This window comes from Rhinatrema bivittatum, chromosome 13, assembly GCF_901001135.1.
Source record: "Rhinatrema bivittatum chromosome 13, aRhiBiv1.1, whole genome shotgun sequence".
Lineage (NCBI taxonomy): Eukaryota > Metazoa > Chordata > Amphibia > Gymnophiona > Rhinatrematidae > Rhinatrema > Rhinatrema bivittatum.
This window is the reverse complement of record NC_042627.1, coordinates 72,778,448-72,803,769: the sequence shown is the minus strand read 5'-3', so window position 1 is coordinate 72,803,769 and position 25,322 is coordinate 72,778,448. Positions and strand designations below refer to the sequence as shown.

Below are 25,322 nucleotides of genomic sequence, written 5' to 3'. Positions count from 1 at the left end.
TTGCTTGGGCTATGGGGATGAGTTTTTCCTCTTCCATTGGGTCCCAAGGAAAACACCTGAAAACCATTGGCTTAAGCCTCCTAGGTGCTACTTAAGAACCGCAGCAAATTCACTTTTTACAATTACACAACTTTCCCTGAATCAGCAAAGAACTGGGCCCCAGAATCACCACTGGAGGGTGCCTGGCCTTCACCAGAGCTTGCCACCCCTTCTTCCATTACCAAGCAAGGAATCCATCAACTTATAAGGTTGCACTGAGATCTTTATTTCTCTTATAGGCTTGCATTGTTTGTCTCTTGCTATCACCTTGCTACACTGATCCAACCCTCTCCTGCACCTGCAAAGCGGAAGCAAGAATACTTTTAGTAGAAAAACATTTGCAGTCTAAGCAATGCTTGGCCTTCTTACCTGGAATGAACGTAGCTTCCAATGCTACTTTAGGCTCTTTTGCAACTGCCACCGTGGCTGTCTGAATCGGTGGCCACCGGCTTCTCTGCGGCACAGTATCCGGCCCCAATGTATCCACGAAGAGTGCTACCAGATGTCTCCATGACCGATCCCGTCCTGGCTCAGTCCATTGCAGGGAGAATAAAGTTCTGCGTTCCTTGTACAGAAATCAGAACCGTATTTATTAAGCCCATGTGGGGGAGGAGGGAGAACATCTGGCTTGGGTCGCCTCGCCATGAAGTCACCTGCTAACGAGCCACAAAGTAAAGCCATTTCCCCTCCGCTGCAGTAAGAGAGAGTTCCATCTGCGAGTCTTTCCTCGTCTTTGTCGTAGCAAATATGGAATAAAGTTTTCATGAGGTAGAGTCGGCGGTTCTCAGCCGCTGCGCCGGCAGGGGCGTCGTCGCGCGGCGCCCGGTCCCTCCCGCTGCCGCCGGGGCTGTCAGCGCGTTCAAGCCCAGCGGGAACGGCGGCAGCGGCGCTAAAAGAAGCGGTGGCACCCGCGGCTGGGCCTTTTCTTCTTCCCGCGCCTGCCTGCCCCCCCCCCCCCCCGACCCGGAACAGGAAGTGGTGCGCGGGAAGAAGAAGAAAGAGCCGCGCCGCGTGATAAAGTAGCAGCGGCCCCCGCGCAATCGAAGCAGCCGGAAAGGAGAGAGCAGCAGGAGCCTCCCGCGGCCGATGGGATCCTTCCTTCTTGGCCTGCGGGGGTTGGAGGAGGAGGAGGAGGCTACTGCAGCTACCGGGGGGGGGGGGGGTGAATGAATGAGAGAGAGAGAGAGAGAGAAGCAGCCAGCCTGTGTGTAACTGAGAGAATGTGTGTGACTGAGAGCCTGTGTGTGACTGAGAGCCTGTGTGTGACTGAGAGCCTGTGTGTGATTGAGAGAATGTATTTGATCGAGAGCATGTGTGTGTGATTGAGAGAAACTGGTCAGAGAGCTGATGTGTGTGTGTGTGTGTATGTGAGAGACAATGAAAGTGACTGCTCAAGGAGATGACTGATGTGTATGTGAGAGTGTGAGACAGTCAGGGATGTGACTGATGTGTGGGTGTGTGTGTGAGAGAGAAAAAGCATGGAAGTGAGAAATCTGGGGATGTGAGAAAGCATGGGAGTAAGAAGCCTGGTGGTGTGGGTGTGAAAGGAAGCATGGGAGTGAGAAGCCTGATTATGTGAGAGAGAGCATGGGAGTGGGAAGTCTCTGTGTGTGTGTGTGTGTGTGTGTGTGCGTGCATGAGTGAGAGACTGGTTGGTAAGGTGACTGTGTGTGTGAGAGAAAGAGACTGGTGTGAGTGAATGTGAGAGAAAGAATGTGATTCAGACAATGAGAAGTCTGTGCAGTGGAGAGCGAGCATGGAATTGAGAGAGAGACTGGTGTGTGTGTAAGAGAGAAAGTGATTATGGGAATGAGAAGCTTGTGTATGTGAAGAGAGTGAGCATGGGAGTGAGAAACCTGGGTGTGTGTGTGAGACACAGCATGGGAGGGAGAAGCCTGTATATGTAAGACAGAACATGGAAGTGGGAAGCCTGTGTGTGTGTGTATGCATGAGAGAGATCAGGTGACTGGTGTGTGTTTGTGTGTGTGTGAGAGAGAAAGAAAGTGATTATGGGAATGAGAAGCCTGTGCATGTGAAGAGTGAGCATGGGAGTGAGAAACTTGAGTGTGTGTGTGAGACACAACATGGGAGTGAGAAGCCTGTATATCTGAAAGAGAACATGGGAGTGGGAAGTGTGTGTGTGTGTGTTTGCATGAGAGAGATCAGGTGACTGGTGTGTGTTTGTGTGTGTGAGAGAGAGAAAGAAAGTGATTATGGGAATGAGAAGCCTGTGCATGTGAAGAGAACAAGCATGGGAGTGAGAGACTGGTGAGTGTGTGTGAGACAGAGAAAGTGATTATGAGAGAGTGAGAAGCCCATATATGTAAGTAGAACAAGGGAGTGGGAAGCCTGTGTGTGTGAATGGCATGAGAGAAACTGTTCAGGAAGGTGACTGGTGTGTGTGTCAAAGACTGGGAGATGATTGGTGTGTGAGAGACAGAAACTGGTCATGGGGGCATGACTGGTATGGTGTGTGTGAGAGAGACATGGGCACTAAGGAGGAGGACCATGAGTATAGAGCTTAGCTTCTACTGCTGCTTCAGGTGTGTGCCATGGCCTGCATGGAAGAGGAGTAGGAGAGCTACTGGAGGGGGTAAGTAAAGGTGACTTTTAAGTTTATTTTTCTTGACTGCCATTTTAATTATTTAATATTATGTGATGTCTGCTTTTTTGAAATATTTTATTGGCGTTTTGAGAATGTTTAATAGTTTTTATGAGTTTTTAATTGTTGGATGTTATTCTGTTCATAGATGTTTTGAAATATTTATTCTGCTTATTAGTATAGTTTTACAATTATTTCTGTGTGGGGATCTATAGCTGCTTGCTAGTTCTGTTTTCCTAATAAGAGGTGTATTGGTTTTAGGACCTGATTTAATATTTGTAGTGTTGCCTTTTCGTAGATAGGGTTGCACCTGTTTGAGTGTATTCCATAATACAGGTGTAACTGTGTGCGGATTAGTTTATGTGCATTACTACAGATCCTGGGAGTATGTTAGGTCGGTTCTGTGTCTGTTACCGAGATGAGATATTTTGCTAGCATGTAAGCGTTTGTATCTGTCTTATTTGTTGTGTTTTCTCAAGAGGACATGCATTGGTGATAAACTGCTGTCTTTTCATAAGTAGGGCTATTGAGCATGGAAGTAGAAGGAGTTTGAGTTGCTGTTACTGAGATGGCACCAGAACCAGAATATCTTTTTTGTAGGGTGAGTTGTATGGGGAATGTCATAATTCTGCTTTACATCCATTATTGTGGGTCAGGGGGGTTCCCGTGGATGCAAACTGTACTTTTACATCTAGCCCCGTGACGATCATGGGTCAATGTGTCACGCATGTGAGAACCATCTGTCAGGTGTGTCCCGACCGAAAAAAGGTTGAGAACCACTGTAGTAGACTAACCTAGTTCCACTTGCATAGCAAATTAATATACTGTTGAGCATTTATTGCTTCTTTTATCGCAAGGTGCTTTGGTTAGGACACCATCTAAGTTGTGATATTGTTATAACATGGACTCATAGGAATAGTTTGCATATCTGTCGAGGCACTGACCAATCATAAGGCAGCTCTCAACTTGAACTCCGGGACAGAATGCAACGGCTGAAGAAAAGGGAGCAGACTAAGCCTTTTCCTTATAACCAGGAAATGTGACACCGAGGGGCACTGGCAGAGGGCGCCTACGGAGACAGACACACACCTTGCTCTTATCTTTATATGAGGCAGAGGCTGTCACTTAATCAGTAACTGTTTTATAGCACCAGTAAGACACTGTGGCCTGACACGGGGCTGAGATAACACCACACACCTGCAGAGATTACGGTTCCCCCTCAGGTGTGATGGGTCTCTCACCTCCACACCTCAAATCAATCAGATTCAAGATTTACCTTGCTGGGGGGGGGCTGCTCGGGCCTCTCCATGTGCCAGGGTTGTTTCACAGTCTCTCCAGAGGAGAAGGCCTTCTCATCCTGAACCCCTTATGCCAATCACCCAAGTCAATTATTATTTATCAGCTCTTGAAAGAATTCCCCTGCAAGTTCTCCCTCGCTCCCAGCAGCAGCTCTGTTATGAATGGGGGGGGGTGGGTCACAAATTCCATTCTCTGCCCTTTTCGATAAAGTGAGACAAAAGAACAAGAGGGAAGGTTTAAAACATTTTACCATGATAGTAAAACTCAGTTTTATGATGGGAATTACTTCTGTACTTGTGGGCTGTTGAAATACCACTCAGTCCATTCCTTTTATGCTAACAACCAGTGAAATTTCCAGGAGAATCCTCTTCAAACCCCTTCCTGCTGCTAAATCCCCCCCCCCCCCCGCTTGATTCCTTCAGTTATGTCCTGATTATTGGTTCCCCTCCCACTCCACCCTATCCCAGTCCTCTCACCCCTCTCTCGCCACCTCCTACCCCCTCTTCCAGGCCAGCCATCGGTGTTGTCTCACAGCCTGGGCAGACAGCATGCATTGTGAGGCCAATAGTCCTCCAACATGCACTGAAGTCTTGCAGCAGAGTGCGCTGCACGGAGCAGCAGTTACTATCCTTGACAGAAGACATAAGAACATGCCATGCTGAGTCAGACCAAGGGTCCACCAAGCCCAGCATCCTGTTTCCAACAGTGGCCAATCCAAGTCACAAGTACCTGGCAAGTACCCAAACATTAAATAGAGCCCATGCTACTGATGCAACCAAAATGATAAAGGGGATGGAACAGCTCCACTGTTTACCTAAACAAATTCCAGAGCTTAACTGTTCGTTTACTCAGGCATTCATTCCCTGACTAGCTACAATCTGCCTTCCCCAGCCCGTAGCCCACCATCATCTCTAATACCACTGTAATCTGTACTCCTATGCACTCCTGTACATAATGTATATAATAAGCAAATATGATGTTAGCTAGCATGATATGTATCAATAGTTCACTATGTTAAGAACCTATAATTACCTAGGTTCAGAAACATTTGCCAGTTGCTCTATATTTCTATATGCCTTTCTCTGCGTTCACCCGGCCCTTACCATGTTATTCCCTGTTAAATGTATTTTCTAAGCTTTTTGTTGTGATGTAAACCGATGTGATGTACACATTGACACCGGTATAGAAAAGGTTTTAAATAAATAAATAAATGCCAACAACAAGACGTGGCTATTCCCTATTAATAGTAGTTTATGGATTTCTCCTCTAACAACTTATTCAAACCTTAACCACATCCTCAGGCAACAAATTCCAGAGCTTAACTGTTCTTTGAGTGAAAAAGAATTTTCTCCAATTGGTTTTAAATGAGCTACTTGCTAACTTTATGGAGTGCCCCCTAGTCCTTGTATTATCCGAAAGAGTAAATAACAGTTTTACTTTTACCCGTTCAAGTCCTCTCATGATTTTTAGACCTCTAATCACATCACACACACACACACACCCGCAGCCGTCTCTTCTCCAAGCTGAACAGCCCTAACCTCTTTAGTCTTTCCTCATTGGGGAGCTGTTCCATTCCCCGTATCATTTTGGTAGTCCTTCTCTGTACCAGAGAGGTAAAGCGAGATAAAACATTTTTCAGGTATATCAGAGAAAGAAGGAAGGTCCAAAGTGGTATAGTGAAATTGAAAGATGAAGAGGAGCAACGTAGAGAGAGACAGAAATGGCCAAAATATTACCCAATACTTCAGTTCGGTGTGCATTCCTTTGGGCAATAGTTTTATCTTTAAAGCGATTTAAAAAATGCTAACAAACACAACCCTGGAGAAGGACTGTTGCTGGTAGACAAGATCATAGATGGCGCTAGGGTAGACAAAACCATTTACATTTTTCAGATATATCAGAGAAGAACTGGGCAAACAAACAGGTCGATACAGTAAAGTGTGCTCCGTCGGAGCGCACTGTCACCCTGCTCTGGACGCGTGTTTTCCCTTACCCCTTATTCAGTAAGGGGAGGAAAACACGCGGCCCACCCGCGGCACCTAATAGGGCCATCAACATGCAAATGCATGTTGATGGCCCTATTAGGTATGCGCGCGCGATTCAGTAAGTAAAATGTGCAGCCAAGCCGCACATTTTACTCTAAGAAATTAGCGCCGACCTTTGGGTCGGCACTAATTTCTTCCAGCGCCAGGAAAGTGCACAGAAAAGCAGTAAAAACTGCTTTTCTGTGCACCCTCCGACTTAATATCATGGCGATATTAAGTCGGAGGTCCCCAAAAGTAAAAAAAAGTAAAAAAAAAATAAAAAAATTTGAATTCAGCCCGCAGCTGTCGGGCCGAAAACCGGACGCTCAATTTTGCCGGCGTCCAGTTTCCGAGCCCGTGGCTGTCAGCGGGCTCGAGAACCGACGCCAGCAAAATTGAGCGTCGGCTGTCAAACCCGCTGACAGCCGCCGCTCCTGACAAAAAGGAGGCGCTAGGGACGCGCTAGTGTCCCTAGCGCCTCCTTTTCCCCGTTTTTCCCGCGTCACCTCATTTAAATACTGAATCGCCCGCACCAGCGAAGGGCTGGTGTGCGCGCCGGGAGAGCGGGCGTTCGTCCGCTCTCCCGCGGTCTTACAGTATCGACCTGAAAGTGGACAAGGCCATGGGGCAAGATGAGGTACATCCCAGGATACCGACCAAGCTCAGAGATGTGCTGGCTGAAGGACCTTTTCAATAGATCCCTGGAAACAGGAGTGGTGCTGTGGGACTGAAGAAGAGCAGTGATGGTCCTGCTTCACAAGAGTGAGAGGAGGCTGGAAACTACAGGTCAGTTAGCCTCTCACATTGGTGGTGGGAAAAATAATGGAGACGCTACTGGACCCAAAGCAGCATGGATTCACCAGGGGAAGGTCCTATCAGACAAATCTGATTTTTTTTTTTTTTTTATTGTGTAACTAGAGAATTGGATTGAGGAAGAGCGCTCAATGTGATCTACTTAGATTTCAGCATTTTGATACAGTCCTGTATAGGAGGCTTGTGAATAAAATGAGAAGCTTGGGAGTGAGCGCCAAGGTGGTGGTATGATTACAAATCAGTTGACCAAAAGGAAACAGCATGTAATGGTAAATGGGACCTACTCTGAAGAAAGAGCTGTGTTAAGCGGAGTGCCACAGGGATCAGTGTTGGGACCAGTTCTGTTCAATATCTTTGTGAGTGACAGTGCAGAAGGAATAGAAGGTAAAGTATATCTGTTTCAGATGATACTAAGATCTGCAACAGAGTGGACATGCCTGAAGGAGTAGAGAGAATGAGACGGGATTTAAGAAAGCTGGAAGAGTGGTCGAGGATTTGGCAGCTGGGATTCAATGCCAAGAAGTGCAGAGTCATGCATCTGGGATACAGTAATCCAAAAGAGCTGTATGTGATGGGGGGTGAAAGACTGATGTGCATGAACGAAGAGCGAGATCTTGGGGTGATAGTGTCTGGTGATCTGAAGATGGCGAAGCAATGTGACAAGGCGATAGCTAAAGCCAGAAGAAGGCTGGGCTGCATAGAGAGGATTAGCCAGTAAGAAAAAGGTGATGATGCCCTTGGTGAGGCCTCACTTGGGAGTATTGTGTTCAGTTCTGGAGCCCCATATCTCAAAAAGGATAGACACAGGATGGAGGTGGTCCTGAAAAGAGCGATAAAAATGGGGGGGGGGGGGGGGGGGGGGTCGGTATTTGAAGATCTATAAGAAGAGGCTGAAGGATCTGAATACGTATACTCTAGAAGAGAGGTACAGGGGAGATAGGATACAAACCTTCAGATACCTAAAAGGTTTCAATGATGTCCAGACTTTGAACCTTTTCTGTTGGAAAGAAAACAATACAACTAGGGGGTCACAAAATGAAACTCCAGAGGGGACGACTTAGAACCAAGGCAGGAAATATTTCTTCACGGAGAGTATGGTGGAGGCCTGGAATGCCCTTCCAGAGGAGGAGGAGGTAGAAAAGTCAAATAATTCAATGGAGCATAGGATAAACACACTGGATCTCTACAGGTTAGAGGATGGAAATGAGATAGGTGTGCAGGCGGGAATGGCAGTTACTACCCTTAGAAGAAGGCATAGAGACCACTATCCTTAACCAATATGCTTTGAGGCTTTTAATGCAACTGCAACATTGCTCCCTGCTAGGATGGCAGGGGGAAAAGAGGAATTGGATTCAGATGACAGAGGGCCCCAACTTCCATGGTCTGGGATACTGATATGCAGACGTAAGGGGAAAAGCACAGAACTGCTGCTATGGCCAAGTCCTAAAGGAAACTAGGAAAGCGTCCATGGAGGTAACTTGCTGATGTGGCGGTTACCACCCTTAACCAATAAGCCTTCATACTTTTGATACAACTCCAACATTGCTCTCTGCTTCAATAGCAGGGGGGAAAGGGGTATTGGCTTCAGACAGCAACCAATGAGAGCCCCGACTTTTACAGTTTGGGGACCTAAGTATTGGGGTAACCTGCACAGAGCAGCAACTACTACTCAACAGAAGGCAAGGGATTACTACTCTTAACCAATAAGCCTTGATGCAACTGCAACATCGCTCTCTGCTTCGAAGGAGGGGGGCGGGGGTGGAGGGAAATAGGAATTTGGATTCAGAGACAACCAACACAAGCCATGGCTTTTTTACAGCCTGGGGTACTGATGCACAGACATTAAGGAAAAAACACAGGACTCCTTCTAGGGCCAAAGCACGTCAAGCAGCACATGGGGGGTAACCTGCACGGCGCGGCAGATACTACTATGGGAAGCTTGCTGAGAAGACTGAATGGCCCTTTTCTGCCATCATTTCTGTTTCTATAGAAACACAGATAGTGATCAATTGTCCAATTTAGTTATGGCTCATTTTTAATCACTGAAACATTTTGAACTTTTTAATTTTTTTAAAGGGTTTTTTTGGAGTTTTTTTGTATACTAAAATATTCTTCAAATTGCCATTTATCTATTTCAATATTACTTTGGTGCTGCTTCTGTGTTCTGAAATAATCAGATTACTGTTTCACTTCTTGACGATGTGACCGCATTTCAGAAGCACCTGGGCAAACAGCTCCCATCAAGGAATTGTTAAAACTTCATTGAGGTATTTTCCATTTTGATTGGCTGCATGCTATAATCTGCTCTGTGATTGGTTTGAAGACCTCGCGTGGTTTGGGACTTTGAGACTCCTGGGGGGGGCACCAAAACAAGTATGACAATTCTGTGATTGGGGGCCTTTTACCGGTCTCCCACTCCCCCCCCCCCCCCCCACAAAGCAGGCAACCAGATGGTGTTGAAATGTGGCCACATTGCAGAGAAATGAACTGGTAACCTGAAGCATATTTCAGAATGCAGAAGCAGAACCAAAGTAATTCTGAACCAAATACATGGCAATTTGAATATTTTAAGTATAGAAAAATAATGTGCAAATTATTTCAATGACAAAAACTAAGGAGTCATGATTGTAGTAGGCAATTGATCACTATCTGCGTTTCCGGCTGTGATTTATGCCATCCTATGAGTGCTACATGTTTCTTACAGGCTAGTCAGCTTTTCACTGGATTTTCATAATTTGATATTTTTCTTAACTGTAACATTTCTTACCATAAATCTTTGTAAGTACCCACTGGGTAAAAAATGTAACTAATTTTTGTACAGTGCCTTATTACTATCAGCATTACAACAAACGGTACAAGAAAACCAGGGTAAAAAGGGGCAAGTGGAGTGAGTGAAAACCAGATTTATGTCGGAAGAAACGGGCTTTAACCTGGACCTGAACAGACTTCATGCCAGCAGGGAGAAGTCGCCGAAGTGAGAGGCTGCCTGCATGGGTAAGGGGTTTAACTAGGTGAAGCACACGACTGCCAGCGAAGAAACAAAATGTCCAACCTCCTCACCTTGCTCTGAGTGCTACCTACTAGGGCAGCAAATTTTCTCATCCCGAGAGTCCTACTGATATGGTCCTTGCTGCTCCTAAGTTTGGTACTGGTCAAAGAACTATTAAAAAAAAATAAAAAAAAATAAATAAAGGTGCGTCTTCCAATTTGAATCCTGCTCGATGAGCACATGGGCCGACCAATTACATGGGAAGGAAGAGAAACCATTTTAAAGGGAAGAGAGCCGCTAATGCAGCTACACACACCAAGCACAGCTCTCAAATTCTGAAAATCTCAGCAACACTTTTTTTTAATATACAAGAATGAAAAGTACAGCAGTTTTACAATGTAGGAAAATTTAATACATACTCTATAAAGAACATATTTACATCAGATAGCACTATGACAGTGGCATTTTTCACAAATATAAATTAATATTAATTACCGTTTTTAGTCATTAGGTTTAAAAGTTCACATAATTTTACAGAAAGATAGTTCTTTCCCCCTAACTATGAGAGAATAAAGAGTCTGTAAGTAGGCCAGCTCCTCCTCCAACCACTTTTAAGGGTCTCTATTTATATTGGGCACCTTCCCCAACATCTCCTTGCAATGGTTCCAATCTGACCTAGACAGTATTGCAGCTGCTAGTGGAAAGGGCACAACAGATTGAATGCCTCGTGCCACTGGTCAGCTCAAGATGCTATGAACTTCTTGTCCTGCTGCCAATAAAAAAAACAAAATCTGTCGCAGCCACGTCATTTCCTCCAAAGAATCATACAGAAACTGAATGGACAATTGCAGCCAACCTAGCAACATACTGTAGTAACCATAAAACCCACACAACTATCCCAAGCAGCAGCGAATCTCTCTCCACAAGGCTCCTGCAGAAGCAGTGAGATCATTTGCACTCTCTGGTCCCCCATCTCTAGTTTCATGAAACCCAACTGTTATCTATCAGCTGAGTTAAACAATTTTGAAATGGAAGGGCCATCACCCAAAAACATTTTTTTTTTTTTTTTTTAATAGGGGAAATAAGTGGCTTGAAGAGGTTTTGCACCGTATTTGCTAACCGTTGCATGCTTCCCTTTTCTCACAAAGGCTCGTGTTCAACCAAATGGCCTAGGAACTTAGAAACCCCGGGGGGAAAATCGTGTAGGAAAAGAATAATAAAATTATATTTAAGGGAGCCCACCACGAAGAGAGAGAGGGGCAGGGTTTCAGGGATTACTTCACGATTTGTAGGTTCGTACACATGCATCACAACCAGGAGGCCAGCTTTAACACATCGATTTTCAAAAACTGGCAGGCGATTTTACCCTGCCAGATCTGCAGTCGAAAATCCGCCTAAATCCAGCCGGACAAAAATTGTGTCCGGCTGGATTAAGGGCAACCGTTTGTGCAACCACAGTTGTGTGGTAAAATCTAACAGGTTAGCACTGAAAATGTATGCGGACAGCTAAATAAAAAAAAAGATCCTTCAACCAGCAACTTCAACAGGCTAAATCTGGGCGGCTTGTCATTTAAGGAGCACCGATTTAGCTGAGAAAGAGAAGCCCCCATGCCACTCTATTTGATTTATCCAGCTAACTTCTAGAAAGATCTTTTAAAAATGACTCTCATGAACAACTCTTTCTGTTCTGCAAAGCCCAGTAAATGAATGTCAAAACAGGAAAAACTGGTTTATTTGTACTGCTCGCTCTGTGCTCAGTCTGCATGAAGTCACCTTAGCTTCTTCACATTAAAGCTGACAGAAGCGCTCTGTACAGAACAGCACTCTCTCTATGCTGCGTAGTGCTTCAAAAGTGCAAACAGTAATGCTCACCGCAGTTAAAAATATGTCTTTCAACTGCATGCCCACGGTCCCTGCCAGGTCTGGGAGAGAGTCACAAACTGCGTCGCGTTCCATGGCCTCCAAATGTTTAACGTTGGGACAAAGCCATTTAGGATATCACAGCCAAGAAAGATAAGGTTTGAAAAGCGTGACGCAATTTGAGAAGCTAACAGTTTCCTCCAAGGATGCAGGGGACCAGCTTTAACAGAAAACGTCTAGGTAAAAAGAAATGATTTATAAAAAAAAAAAAAAAAAAAGGTAAGAAGTCAAGCGCTGGGACCTTAAATACCCAAATTATGGATGGTGCTGGGATTCACGGGATTATAACTGCAGACTGGACTATGGAGATCTCAGAACCTCACAATCTGTTTTCCCCCTCCTGCAGGATTTGCATGTACTATCCTGCTGCTCCAGGCCATCTCTATTTATAAAGAAGGTTTTCAGTAGATACCGGATGCCTATCAACACTGTGCAGTTCTTAAGTACTGCAGGGTTACGCATGAGGGCAGGTCAACTTTCTATTTAAAAAAAAAAAAAATGGGGTAAGGAAAGCCAGTAATACTGATTTTGTTAATCTGTTAACATACAATATTGCAAAGGAACTTTCGCTTAATCTGAGAGAATTAAGAATAAGTACTGTCGAAAGGCAACACACACAGTGTATTCTGCTTAAAGCTCATTAAACTCAACGGTAATGCTCTTTACTACAATAATTTATTTGCTTACAAGGGCAATCTTAATGAGATCCATGGTTCACTCCCCATTTTCTCCCCTCATTACATCAAAAAAGATGAATTCCAAGGACCCAGAAACACAAAATCAGTTACCCTGAGTGTTAAGCTATGGTACACGTTGGTCTGAAGTCCAGCAGAGAGGATTCCCTCCATCACCCATAAAGTCTCTACATTTTAATATTTGTCTTTTGTTTAATAAGGGACATATTTGTACGGGAATTTAATGGGAGTTTGGGGGGGGGGGGGGGGGGAGGACAGGTAGCCCCCGTTGCCCTACACACAGCCCACTCCCCCATTATACTGGGGCTCACTGCAGCTTCAGACACTTCTTACTGGTCTGGCCAGTACTTGACTTCTACTCCATATTATGGCACAATATTTTCTATGAGAAGTATATAATATATATATATACATTTTATGAATGTAGACATAAAAAATTATTTCACTTGTGAATTTTTATTTTAATTTGTAAATGCCATGATGCATACCACTCATTCGTTTATTCTTTTATGAAAGCTTTATGAAAATACATGATCTTAATCTCCCTCCCCGAATACTAGGAATCCTTCCCCCAGTAACAAGGAGCCCCTAATACTTCCTGGAGAGCAACAGACAGCATCGGTGCTCTTTTTCTGATCTGACTGCAGCGCAGGCAGAGCCAACGTTTCTTGGCTCTCTCTCTCAACTGACGGCACAGTTTCCACTCAGGAAATGTTGCCTTCTGGTTTGAAAGAGGTGCCCACACCCTCCTCGTTTCAATAGGCTCTTTGTTAATGTTTTTTTTCTCTCTGATACAGGGCCCGCTCTACCAGGAGTCCAGACTTCATTACGTCAGTTGTAACCCAAATGCCAGCTGGTTTTAATACTTGAGAATTGGCTGCCTAAGACTACAGTCTCCCAGAAAATGAACTGTCGATTAAGATCTGTGTCCAAATCTGAAAATCCCACCGATAACCCACCCCTGTGACTTGATCGCGTCATGGACACACTAGCACGTTCTTGGCCATGCTCACAGTCTCCCATTTGTCCATCTGAAAAAAAAAAACAACAAAAAACACCTCATATTTAATCGCTAGTGAACAGCATGAGGCAGGTGTTTGAAGTTGATGGGATCAGCAATCACACATGAGGGGAAAAGCAGAGCTAGACAGACATTAGATTCCTTATCAAGGGAGTGCATGGTAAAGGTTTTGCAAGGTCAGGTCCCTCCAAACTCCCATCCAGTGCGCGAGTACAAAGCAATGAGGCTGAAGACCAGAGCGTTACTGTTTTCCACTGGTTCTTACCTGACAGGGGAGGAACAAGCTCTAGGGACCCTACTCACTACCCTACTCCCTTACTCACTCCCATCTTGTACCTGCTGCAAAATGATTAGCAGACTACAGCTCCAGAGAGACACTTTCCAAAGTCAAATTCCCTTTAACTCAGCCCACAAATTACTCATTTGGTCCCGCAGATCCTGCCATTGTGTCTCAACGTGTTCTGCAACAGCGTTTATTTGCTGGGAAATATACCCAACCGGTGGTATTTAGAGATAATGGGTGGATCTGCTTCTTCAGCTTTCTACATCATCCTGTCTGAAGAGACTTCCACTGTGAACATAGCTGAAATATCAGACCGGGGATAGGTCTGCTCTATATGTTTACATCTTTAAATTTTGGGATTCTTAGAAGACGACAATGGGAGGTTTGACTGGGAAACTGGGGCTCATCTTCACAGCTGAGAAAAAAAAAAAAAATCAGTGAACTATACAAAAAAGTCCATCAAAAATGGTGAACCTGCAAGAAGCCAAGCAACAGTGTTGTGTTTTGTTTTTTATCACATCCAGTTCAACCTTTTCATTTCTGCTTCATGGAAATCATTCCTATATTAACCCCTTCAGCACAGTCCAAGGTCTTGCCAGGTCAAACAACAGGACCTTCTAAGCTAGCTGAGGGTTTACAACTCCTCCACCTCCTTGCTTTGGTTACACCAAAAGTCATCATGCGCCCATTTCTTCTCCCTTCATAGCATCCGTCACACGTGATGGCATGCCCCTTTTCTTGAAGCTGAATAAACCCCACGGTGACTCCCGGCACCATTCATCACACTCACGTTCAACTGGAACATCAGAAGAATCACACAGCGCCCTTTCCTCAATAACTGCAGTAGAACACAAAGAGGGCCGGGGTAGGTGCGACTCCTACCCTAGTTGAGAATGTAGAATGTGAAAAAGGCAAACCCTGCCAGAGTATATCAGATCTCCTCAGAAGTTTTAACCCCACAGATTTCTCAAGGTCATGTGCCTTCTTGCAGTAGATGCCCGTGATGAGAACTCTTGACTCTTCTTGCCTCCAAAAGGATGAGCCAGCAAATCCATAGCAGCATATTCCCCCTCTTAAGATGCCAGCTCCAAAAACCAGCCCCATTAGATCAGACAGAAACAAAACTCTACGTCTGGTGTCCTCTGTTCTTTCCTTATGTTTTTCGGACATTCCAGTTGTAATCAGTATTTTTCTGTTCTAATGATCGGTCTAGGGGAGACCTATGGTCTAGGGGTGACTTTGGGTCATGGGGGGACTTCTGAGATTGGGGAGAACGAGGGTCTGAGAGAGCAGGAGGAGGAGGTGGAAGTGGTGCTTTGTAGTCTCCTTGTTTGTCTGGATGGAAGGAGCGGTAATGATCAGAAGGACCTTGGCCATGATAGCCCATGGCTGGCCTGTGATCGGACATTCTTCGGAAATCTTGCTGGTGGTAGTTCTGAGACCTGAAGTCATCTGACCTTCTGCGCTTCGCATCATGATGGCGCCTACAAAAACAAGCCAAGTTTAATCAAGAAAGATAAGCAAGATATTTCTGGATAGCCAATACCCTTAGTGGGGGAAAATAAAACCAAGGAGAAAGTGGCAAAGCCAACGGATCTATAACTGATCAGTACTTTAAAAAAGGAAACATCCAAAATCTCAGGCCACTAGTGCATTAAAATAAAATATAATACATGAACACTAACATTCTGCTTACTTCAGAGAATAATGGGTCACGCAAGTAAACAAAATGTAGGTTGGGGGCCAATCAGAAGACAAAAATGCCTAGTTTATAATCAGGAAAAAAAGGTGGAAGAGAGCAAGTATAAATTCAACTCCAGTACTCAGATCTGGCTTTCAACATTTCCATAAAGAATATCATTCAGCTGTTTTTGCAAACATTTTGTCGAAGAGCCAGGTTTGCATATTTCAGTTACCCTGGAAAAAAAATAAAATCACAGCTGACTTGGGTCCCCGAGGCCCAGAGATGAAAACCACTATTTTAGAATCAACGTTGGTTGGGCTTTTCAAGTACAGGAAGTAATGTTTTATGGCTATAAAACATGTAGGGTACTTTTCTCACATCTCTCACTGGGCATAATTTAAACATTCAACTCGGGGACCCAGTTTCACCCAAGTCAGATCCTCCGCTCCCTGGATTGGCTGGGAATGCTGCCAAATCTGCATTCACAGCCTCCAGGTGATCGTTGCTCAAAGGCGACATCTAGAGGCTAGTGAATGCCATCTGCCCAAGAACTCCACTTTGCAATATAGCCACTCTAGGAGGCTGATGTACCAAAGCAAGAAAAAGTTTGCAAAGTCCACCGCTACAGCACTTACTATTTTGCCTTTAACCACGTAAAGCAGACTTTACCAAATTTTTCAGGCTTCGCACACAGCAATTTTACACCTTGTTTTACATTCATGAAAATTAAAGATAAATTATGCAAAGCAGCTTTAACTATGAGTGCATAGCAAAAGTGCATGCAAAATCTGCTTTGCAAAGTCCATTTTGCAAAACATTTAATTTCACTTTATTGAGAGGTAAAGCTTTTGCAAAATTTCTTATAGAAAACCTACACATACTATTTTTCTACTGGGATTAACTGGTATTTATTTTCATATTTATAGACTGCTTTATCCAGTAGTGTACACTATTTCAAAAACAGTGCACATCATTTCTTTTGGGTTAGTTCATCGGCATCCTTGTATACCAAGGGGGATAAAAAAGGAAATTGGTTCTTACCTACTAATTTTCGTTCCTGTAGTACCACAGATCAGTCCAGACTCCAGGGTTTTGCCTCCCTGCCAACAGATACTGTCACTGCTACTTAACCTCAACAAATTAAAAAAAAAAATGTCCAAACTTTCCAAAACCTACAAAATTTGAAAAATATTCTCTGCTATAAAAAAAAAAAAAAACCGAGCAGGTGACTCTCCCCCTCAATAGAATGGGCGGGTTCTGAACTGATCTGTGGTACTACAGGAATGAAAATTAGCAGGTAAGAACCAGTTTTCCTTTCCCTGTACTGATCTGGGTATGTCCAGACTCCTGAGATGTACAAAAGCTCCCTACTCAGGGTGGGACCTGGAGAGTCCTGCTCACAGAAAACTTTCACCAAAAGATGGGGAACCTGTACCTCCCACATCCAGATGATAATGTCTTGCAAAAATATGTAGCGTCTTCCAAGTCGCCACTCTGCAGATCTCCTGTGGAGGATCAAGCTGAGCCTTCACCCACGAGGCTGCCCGAGTACGTAAAATAAGCACGCAATCCCTCCGAAACCGGACGACCACGAATAATGTAAGTGGAACCAATAGCCTCCTTAATCCAACGAGCAATAGTAGCCTTAGAAGCCTGAAAGCCTCTCTTCGGATCGCTACATAGAACAAAAAGATGATCTGACCTCCTGAAGTCATTCATTACCTTGAGATACCTCAATAAAGTTCTTCTTACATCTAAAAATGTGAACTCCCTCGCATGAGAAATGGACGCGTCCACCATGGGAAAGGCTGGGAGCTCCACTGTCTGATTCACATGAAATGCCAAAACCACTTTTGGCAAAAAAGAAGGTACTGTCCTCAACGAGATCCCTGAATTCAAAATCTGAAGGAATGGGTCACGACATAACAATGCCTGCAACTCAGAAATCCTCCTAGCCAAACATATGGCCACCAGAAGAACAACCTTAAGACTCAAGTTCTTCAGCATCGCTCTCCAGAATGGTTCAAAAGGAGCCTCACATAACCTGAGGACAACATTAAGATTCCAGGATGGACAAATCCGTCAAAGTGGAGGACGCAAATTCTTTGACCCCCCTAAGGAACCGAATAAAGTCCGGATGTGCAGAAATAAAGGACCCATCTATCATGCCATGAAGACAACCTAGAGCTGCCACTTGAACTTTAAGTGAGCTGAGAGACAAGCCTTTAGCGAAACCTTCTTGATGACCTGAGAGAGCGAACACCTTTAGTGGAGCACCAGGTCTCAAAAATCTTCCTTACCTGTACGTAGGAAATATTAGAAGACTTTCTCCTGGCTTGCAACAACGTAGCAATGAACACCTCTGGCTAACCCCTACATCTCAAACGCCATCTCTCAAAAGCCATGCCAATAGACAAAAGTGAGCAGCCTGGTCAGAAAATATGGGTCCCTGACACAGAAGACCCTCTAGATGACCAAAGCAAATCAATCCGTCCACAGCTAAGTTGACCAGATCCATGAACCTCGGACGCCATGGTCATTCCAGTACCACCAAGATTACTTCTCCCTGATGCTTTTCTATGCGACACCATGCCCATGAGTGGCCAGGGAGGAAAGAAAGTAGAATCCCCCACAGCCAAGGCAGCACCAGAGCATCAATCCCTCAGTCTCATGCTCTCAGACTGAAAAATCAAAACGTCTTGACATTCAGGCGAGTTGCCATTAGGTCCATATGGGGGGGGAGCTCCACTGCTTGCAAATGAGCTGATTCGCGGACTCAGACAATTCCCACTCACCTGGATCTAACACCGTCCGACTCAAGTAATCTGCTTGAACATTTTCAACCCCGGCTATGTGGGATGTCGCTATTTGCTCCAATGTGCTGCTCTGCCCAAATAATTAACTATTGTGCCTCCCGGGCTACTGCTAGACTCTTAGTTCTGCCCTAACGATTGATAATAAGCCACCGTCGTTGCATTGTCCAAGAGAACCCTCACTGACTGACCTCTCGCTAATGGTAGAAATTCCTGCAAGGCTAAGCGGACCACTCTGGTCTCTAGCGGACCAGCCACCCTGCTCCCCAACCAGAGAGACTTGCATTGGTAGTAACTACCACCCAATCCGGAACTTCAAGGTCCACACCCTGGACAAGATTGGAAGTTAGAAGCCACCAGGAAAGGCTTTCCTGTGTGATGTCCTCGAGAGATAACGGAAGCTGAAACTCCTCCGAGATCGGGTTCCACCAAGCCAAAAGCACTCTTTGCAAAAGTCTCTTGTCAGCAAAAGCCCACGGCACTAATTCCAGTGTCGACGCCATAGAACCCAGAACTTGCAAATAATCCCATACTTTGGGCACCTGTAACTGCAACAACCACCAAATCTACCCCTGCAGAACGCGCTCCTCTGAGAGATTCACCTTGGCGACTAGTGTGTCGAACCGAGCTCCCAGATACTCCAGGGACTGTGTCAGTAACAAGCGACTCTTCACTACATTCGCTACCCAACCTAGCGACTGGAGCACATCGAGAACCCTTTGAACCAACTGGTGACAAAATCTCCAACTTCGCCCTGATAAGCCAGTCGTCCAGATACGGATGCACCAAAATCCCTTCCTTCCGGAGCGCTGCTGCTAGCGCCACCATCACCTTGGTGAAGATGTGTGGCACTGTGGCCAATCTGAAAGGAAGAGCCTGAAACTGAAAATGTTGCACCAGAATCATGAATCGCAGGAAATGCTGTGAGGCTTGATGAATGGGGATGTGCAGATAGGCCTCTGTTAGATCCAGAGATGCCAGAAACTTTCCTTTGCGAACTGCTGCAATCACTTGACCTTAGGGTTTCCAAACTGAAACGTAGAACCTTGTGTGCTGCATTTACTTTCTTCAAATCTAAAATTTGGCAGAAAGTCCCCTTTTTCTTTGAAATCACAAAGTAAATGGAATATCTTTCCCTACGAAGCTCTGCGCAGGGAACCAGAATCACCGCCCCAGCAAACCAGACGGTCTAGCGTCTCTCGCACTGCTACTTGTTTGTCCAAGAAGCGCATGGGGAAATTTGAAACAAATCATGGATGGGACGAGCAAATTCTAAAACATAACCGTCCTTTACCACGCTGAGAACCCACTGGTCCTGAGTAATACTGGTCCACTCCTCGTAAAACCTTGTCAGGTGACCTCCTATAATAGGAATGATGGAGTGGACCAGCCTCGCCTCATTGCGAGGACTTAACACCAGAAGCACTCCCCCCAGCAGCACCTCGGAATGGCCTTTGAGTACCCCGAAAGGATTGATCCCCAGACTGCCCTTGAAGAGAAAACTGCCTTTGGGGCCCAGATGCAGGCCTTGATGGCCAAGACCTCCTATCTAGCCGAAAACGGGAACGCACCTGAAAAAACCTCTTGCCCTTGGGTTTATCCTCCAGCAACCTAAGGACTTTATTATCCCCAAGAGACTGCATCAACTGCTCGAGGTCCTCCCAAAATAAGAGTCAACCCTTGAAAGGCAGTGAGCCTTACTGCACCTTGGAGGAGACATTTGCCGCCCAGTTTCGCAGCCAGAGCAACCTTCCGGCGGAAACCGCAGATGCCATAATGCAAGACAAGGTACGAACCAAATCATACAGAGCATCCGCTCTGTAAGCAACTACTGCCTCAACTCTCTCAGCCCTGTGTGCCTTCTCACCAGAGGTCGGCAGGTTCTCTTGCATCTGCTGCACCCAAAGGAGAAATGCACGATACACAAAACTAGTACAAATAGCAGCATGCAACCCCAGGGCTTAGACCTCAAAAATCTTCTTGAGGTGTACTTCCAACTTTCAATCCTGAACGTCCTTCAATGCTGCTGACTCTACCACAGGGATGGTCGTCCTCTTAGTAACTGCCGAAACCACAGCATCAACTTTAGGAAGAGCAAAAAGCTCCAATGCCTGTTCTGGCAATGGATAAAGTCTCACCCTGGCCCTTCCCACCTTTAACTTGGAATCGGGAGCTCCCCATTCCTCTTCCACCAACTTCTGCACCAACTTGCGATACGGGAAGGCCATGGGGTGACCCCGCATCCCATCTAGGACCCAATCTGCTCCATCTAAATCAGAGTCCTCCTGTGGGATCTTAATCCCAAGAACCTGAAAAGCCAGAGGCAGCAAGGCATCAAGCTTTTCATTTCTAAAAAGGTGTACCACTTTTGGGTCATCCCCTTTGGGGACTGGGACTACCAGATCATCCCCTTGACCTGCACCTCTGGCCATCGGAACTACCAGATCCGCCGGAATACTCTGGTCCTGAGCTTCCTCTGCCCCCGCAGGAGCCTTGACAAACTCAATGGACTCATCCCGCCCAGGCCAGAACCCAAGGAGGGACCCAATAATCTCTAAACTGGAGCAACCCATTTTCTCACAGAACAAGTCTGTTTTAGGTCAATCATACACCTCTCCATAGGCTGGGCTGCGAGGAGCCGCGAATCCCTGGCTGCATAAGCTGCCTGCTGCTTGGCCAGATAAGCCTCATACAGCAGCACAAAGTCTGCAGAAAAAGGCCTAACAGCTCCAGTCCCCGCAGGGAAAGAACCAGAAACTGGCAGCATGGGGCTCCCTTCCTCCACAAAGTCCCCCTGATTATGGCTGGAGATGGAATGGTACACTACACCGAGGGCACTATTCAACTATCAGTTCTCTTAACCAAATAGTTACATCACAAATAAGAGAACTCAAAAATTTTCTCAATTATCACTGTTCAATTTCCCATGTTTATTCACAAAACATACACTTCTTAAAAGATCCTATCTAGACAATAATTACTCTCTAGCACACTCATCCTTCCATACATCTATCTTACACACACATAAAAACGACGTATATAATGTAAATTCCAAATAACAGTGTAACATGAATTTAACAATATTATATAAATTGGATATGATATAATTATAATATTATATTTTTATAAAATATCTGCTTTCATAGGCTTATGTCACCACAACTGGGCTTATTCTTTGCGTTTTCTCAATCACAGCGGCATCGTCCATGGGATGGAATGGGTCAGAGACAAACATGGAAGAGCATCCTCCCCCCCCCCAAGTGGGAATGGCCGAATGAGAATCCAAGATGGCCACCGTTCCCACACTGATAGGGAATCAGCACCCCAGAGCGACAGCAGAGCAGTGGAGGACCCCCCAACGTGGCTTCGCAGCTGGCAGACGAGTCCTCCCTGCCTTCTGAACACCCAGCACAAAGTCAGAGCCCACTAAGCTGCGACCACGTGGAGCCGCCGCCCATCGCAAAATGGAAACTGCCTGAGCAACCAGTGATAAAAACGCAAAGCAAAAAGAAAAGAAAGAGAACAAAAAGAAAACAAACCTACTTCAACCGCTCAATACTGAGGAGGAAGCCGTCCACATAGCAGAACTATGAAACTGCCTTCAGTTCCTTTTTTTTTTTTTTTAATTTTACTGAAAATTCATTGAGACATAACGCTTATATTAAAAAAAAAAAAAAAATAGGGCTGCCTCAGACCAAAGCCTACCTGGAGCCTGCAGCCACCTAAGCGGCCTCATGAATGGGAGGGATCTGAGATTTACACCCCATGGGTGCATGGGCCAAGCACACACAAGGATCAGCAACCCCTGGCTCACCTGCCTCAACCGGACAGGGAAGAATCCACTAGGACTCAATAATCCCCGGGAGGAAGGCTCAAAAAGAAAAGAAATTGTCTCAGTTGCAGAACTGCAGGTTTTGCATCCATGCACCATCTGCTGGAGAGAGTGAAATGCTCAGAAACTGCAGACAGCACGAGTGGTTAAGTAGCAGAGTCAGTAAATTAGCAGTAAAGTAGCAGTCAATGTCGCCATCTGCTGGAAGGGAGGCAAAACCCAGAAGTCTGGACGGATATGTACAGGGAATAATCCCTTAGTATGTGCAAATGAAGGTTTACATCACCACAATCCCATAGAGGCTGGTTCTGTCTGAGCTAGAGGTCCCTACAAGCTGGTAAAATAAATAAATAAATAAATTCAGCCCACAAAATAGGACACATCCCAAACCAAGTAGGTACCTTAGGCTGAGCACTCACTAATCTCAGAGACTTGTAACAGTCTATTTAAGCACTTCTATGCCCTGCCTTCACTACAATCTTTCTTGTGGCTAAATCTGAGATTTCGTCCCCTTAACTTGAGCTGATTTTTTTTTTTTTTTTAAATTTACAGCCCCAAACATATATATTTCCTGCTTATCCCTTGCTATAACACGCAATGTTTTCCAGCCCTCTCCTGGAAGCACATCTTATCCAATCAGGTTTGCAAGATTGCCACAATGAATATGCATGAGATTTGCATACACTGGCTCTTCCGATGTATGCAAACTAACCATGCATATTCATTAAGATATCCTGAAAACCTGACTGGCTAGGTGTGCTTTCAGGAGGAGCGTGGGACACAGATGTAAGTAGCACTACAAACCCAAGATTCCTAGGAGATAGCTCAAAAGAGGAAGCAGTCTGCTATCATTATTCAGGTTTTCTAAGATCAGGTTTCTCAGTATATTTTTAGAGTTCGTTTTAGCTCTGTACCTGTCATAGTAATCTCTGTGTCCCCGGTGGTCTCTCTCGCTATTGTACTGCTCATATGGTCTCTTGCGAGAAAGATTGTTTGGTCGATAATTGGCAGAATTGCGGCGGGGATCCCCATGAGGCCTGTTTTCTATGTAGTGGTGATCCTTGTACCGGTGCTGTTCATACGGGTGATGCCGTTCTCCTCCCCAGTGCTGGTTACTGTTACCACCATAATTAAACTTTCGATCTCTTTGCCATTCTCCTCGGTCTGCAAGAACACACAGCGTCAGGCCCACAGAACGCATCCTGGCTAAGAGGGGCCAGCACTAGGACCCTCAGTCGAGTACTTGCAGAGAGACATGGTAACATATAACATTTAAGTACAGCATGAACTACTGAAATGCTTCCAGGTAGCAGCTCCAAGATTTAAGTGGTCAGTAGTGTACAAGTACCTCCTATCATTCGGCTTGTAAATGGGGCAAGCTATCCACATAGCAAATATTTAGGGCACACTATAGCATAGACCAACAAAATATAACACTTCAATGCTGGTGCACAAGGCAATTTAGCAAAAGTGTTGTTGAAATATTAGGCATACTGCTGTATTAATTTCTGGGAGAGCAAAAAATAAATTGGTTTAACTCCATATCTATTACAATAACCACCAACTTATGAGAGTTTTTCTGATTGGTGGTTTATATTTCAAGTCTAGGTAAATGGATGTGATTGGTCTGGATGAGTGTTATGTCTTTCAATAACAAAATGGCTGGAGTAAGTGTCTTAAGTTGAGTTTGTTGATGTCGTTTACTGCCGTTACGATGCGTTTTGTTACACTAAGGGGGTCATTTATCAAAGTGCTATATGGTGTTTTCGCATGCGTTAAGCACCTTTAACGCATGTGAAAGCACTATAACGCATGGTGCGATACAAATCAGAAAAAGGGGAGGAGTTTGGGGCATGATTTGTGGCCAAGTGGGCTGACTTCACAATTTTGCGAAGCCATATCGCACGGCTTTAACTACACCTTTTTCATTTGCGTTAAGCTGCGCAATATGGCTTTATTGTGCTTTGCAATGTTTTCGCAAATAGCGTTTTTAGTATTTAAGCTGCTGGAGAGCCAGCCTAGCTATCAGGGCGAGAGAGAGCGAGAGAGAGAAAGCGAGAGAGACCATACTGCCCTCATATTAGGTAGGTATTATCAAGGTAGAATGAGAGAACATTGCACAAATCTCAACTTTGGATGAGTTTCCTCACTCCGAAGTTCATCAAATCTTCACAAGAGAGCACTGTTCTCTTCATATGTCTCACTCTGAAAGTCAAAGTGGCCCCTAACCCCTACTTAAACCTCACCTCGAGTAACTAGGTGGGCCTCATATAGAGGTATAAATACCTACTTAGTATGAGGGCATTATGGCTAGGCTCTCTCTCTCCCACCCCCCCAGTGGTTGTAGGTAGGAATTACAATTCTGGCACTTACCGCAAAGTGCGATAAAGTTATCGCAATTTGCGGTAATACCTATGCAAAGCGCTAAGAGAGGCTGTTTATTGCAAAGTGCGCTATTACCATAAAACACGCCCCTTTTCCTATCGCATGCAATATTTAGTGCATTTTGATAAATCCAGGCCTAAGTTTGGGTGATAGATTTTGAGGATGATTTATGTGGTTAGTTTGTTTTAGTGAGGTCACTATCGGGGCTCTGCAGTGCCCTTGAGGAAGCTATTATTGACTATGTTGAGCAATCAACAAATTTTTCGAGTTGAGCAGTTGATTAATCCATCGTGATGACTGTAGTTCTCTGTATGGGCCAATGAAGATTTACAAAGATTCTGAGCTAGAGTCTGGGCAGTATCTCCATTTGTACGTCCACTGCAATTAATTCAGAATGGACATGGATTACTGTGACTTATTCATTAACCAAGTTATTTCCTCTTCTGGGGTGTATTGCCATAGGCTTCATTTGTTTGACTGTGTTACATATTCATTGTTTTGGATTTGATTATTTTCAGTCCTACTTAATCATTTACATTGTTATAAATGATTGGTATGTTAACATATTTTGGCGTTCTGTAGTGATTAGTATTTTTTGGTGTAAAATATTGCAAGGTAGGAATTGATTATATATGTGTGTGTTTTTTGTTGGGTGTCTTGTCACATTTTTAGATGGTGCTTGTTGGTGTCTATATGCAAGGCAGGTGCAAGACTATTTGACATCCTAGGGAAACCTTCGCTCATGCACCTCTCCAGCACAGTGCTCCCTTCTTTGGCAGTATTGGCTTTTACCCTCTGGGCCTCATGCTGGTGAGATTTTGCCACCCCCAAGATGTTGATGCTCTAGGCAACTGCCTAGTTTGCCTAATGGAAGCACCAGCCCTTTTATGTGTTTTAATTTCGTCTTATTGAATGTTAAGAAT

At 44.8% G+C, this 25,322-nt stretch overlaps 1 protein-coding gene across 4 annotated transcripts in view; it reads right to left on the bottom strand.

Moving 5' to 3' along the window:
* Positions 1-10,108: 10,108 nt before the first annotated feature.
* CHD2 (chromodomain helicase DNA binding protein 2) overlaps positions 10,109-25,322 on the bottom strand; it is a 112,177-nt gene continuing 96,963 nt past the window's right edge. For 3 of the 4 annotated variants that reach the window (XM_029574570.1, XM_029574569.1, XM_029574571.1), the window contains 2 exons: positions 22,929-23,178; positions 10,109-15,169 (listed from right to left, as the gene is read on the bottom strand). In XM_029574570.1, the coding sequence (XP_029430430.1) occupies positions 14,839-15,169; positions 22,929-23,178 (581 nt within the window). In that variant the 3' untranslated portion in view covers positions 10,109-14,838. The remainder of the gene's footprint in view (positions 15,170-22,928; positions 23,179-25,322) is intronic. The other variant, XM_029574573.1, reaches the window with a different exon arrangement.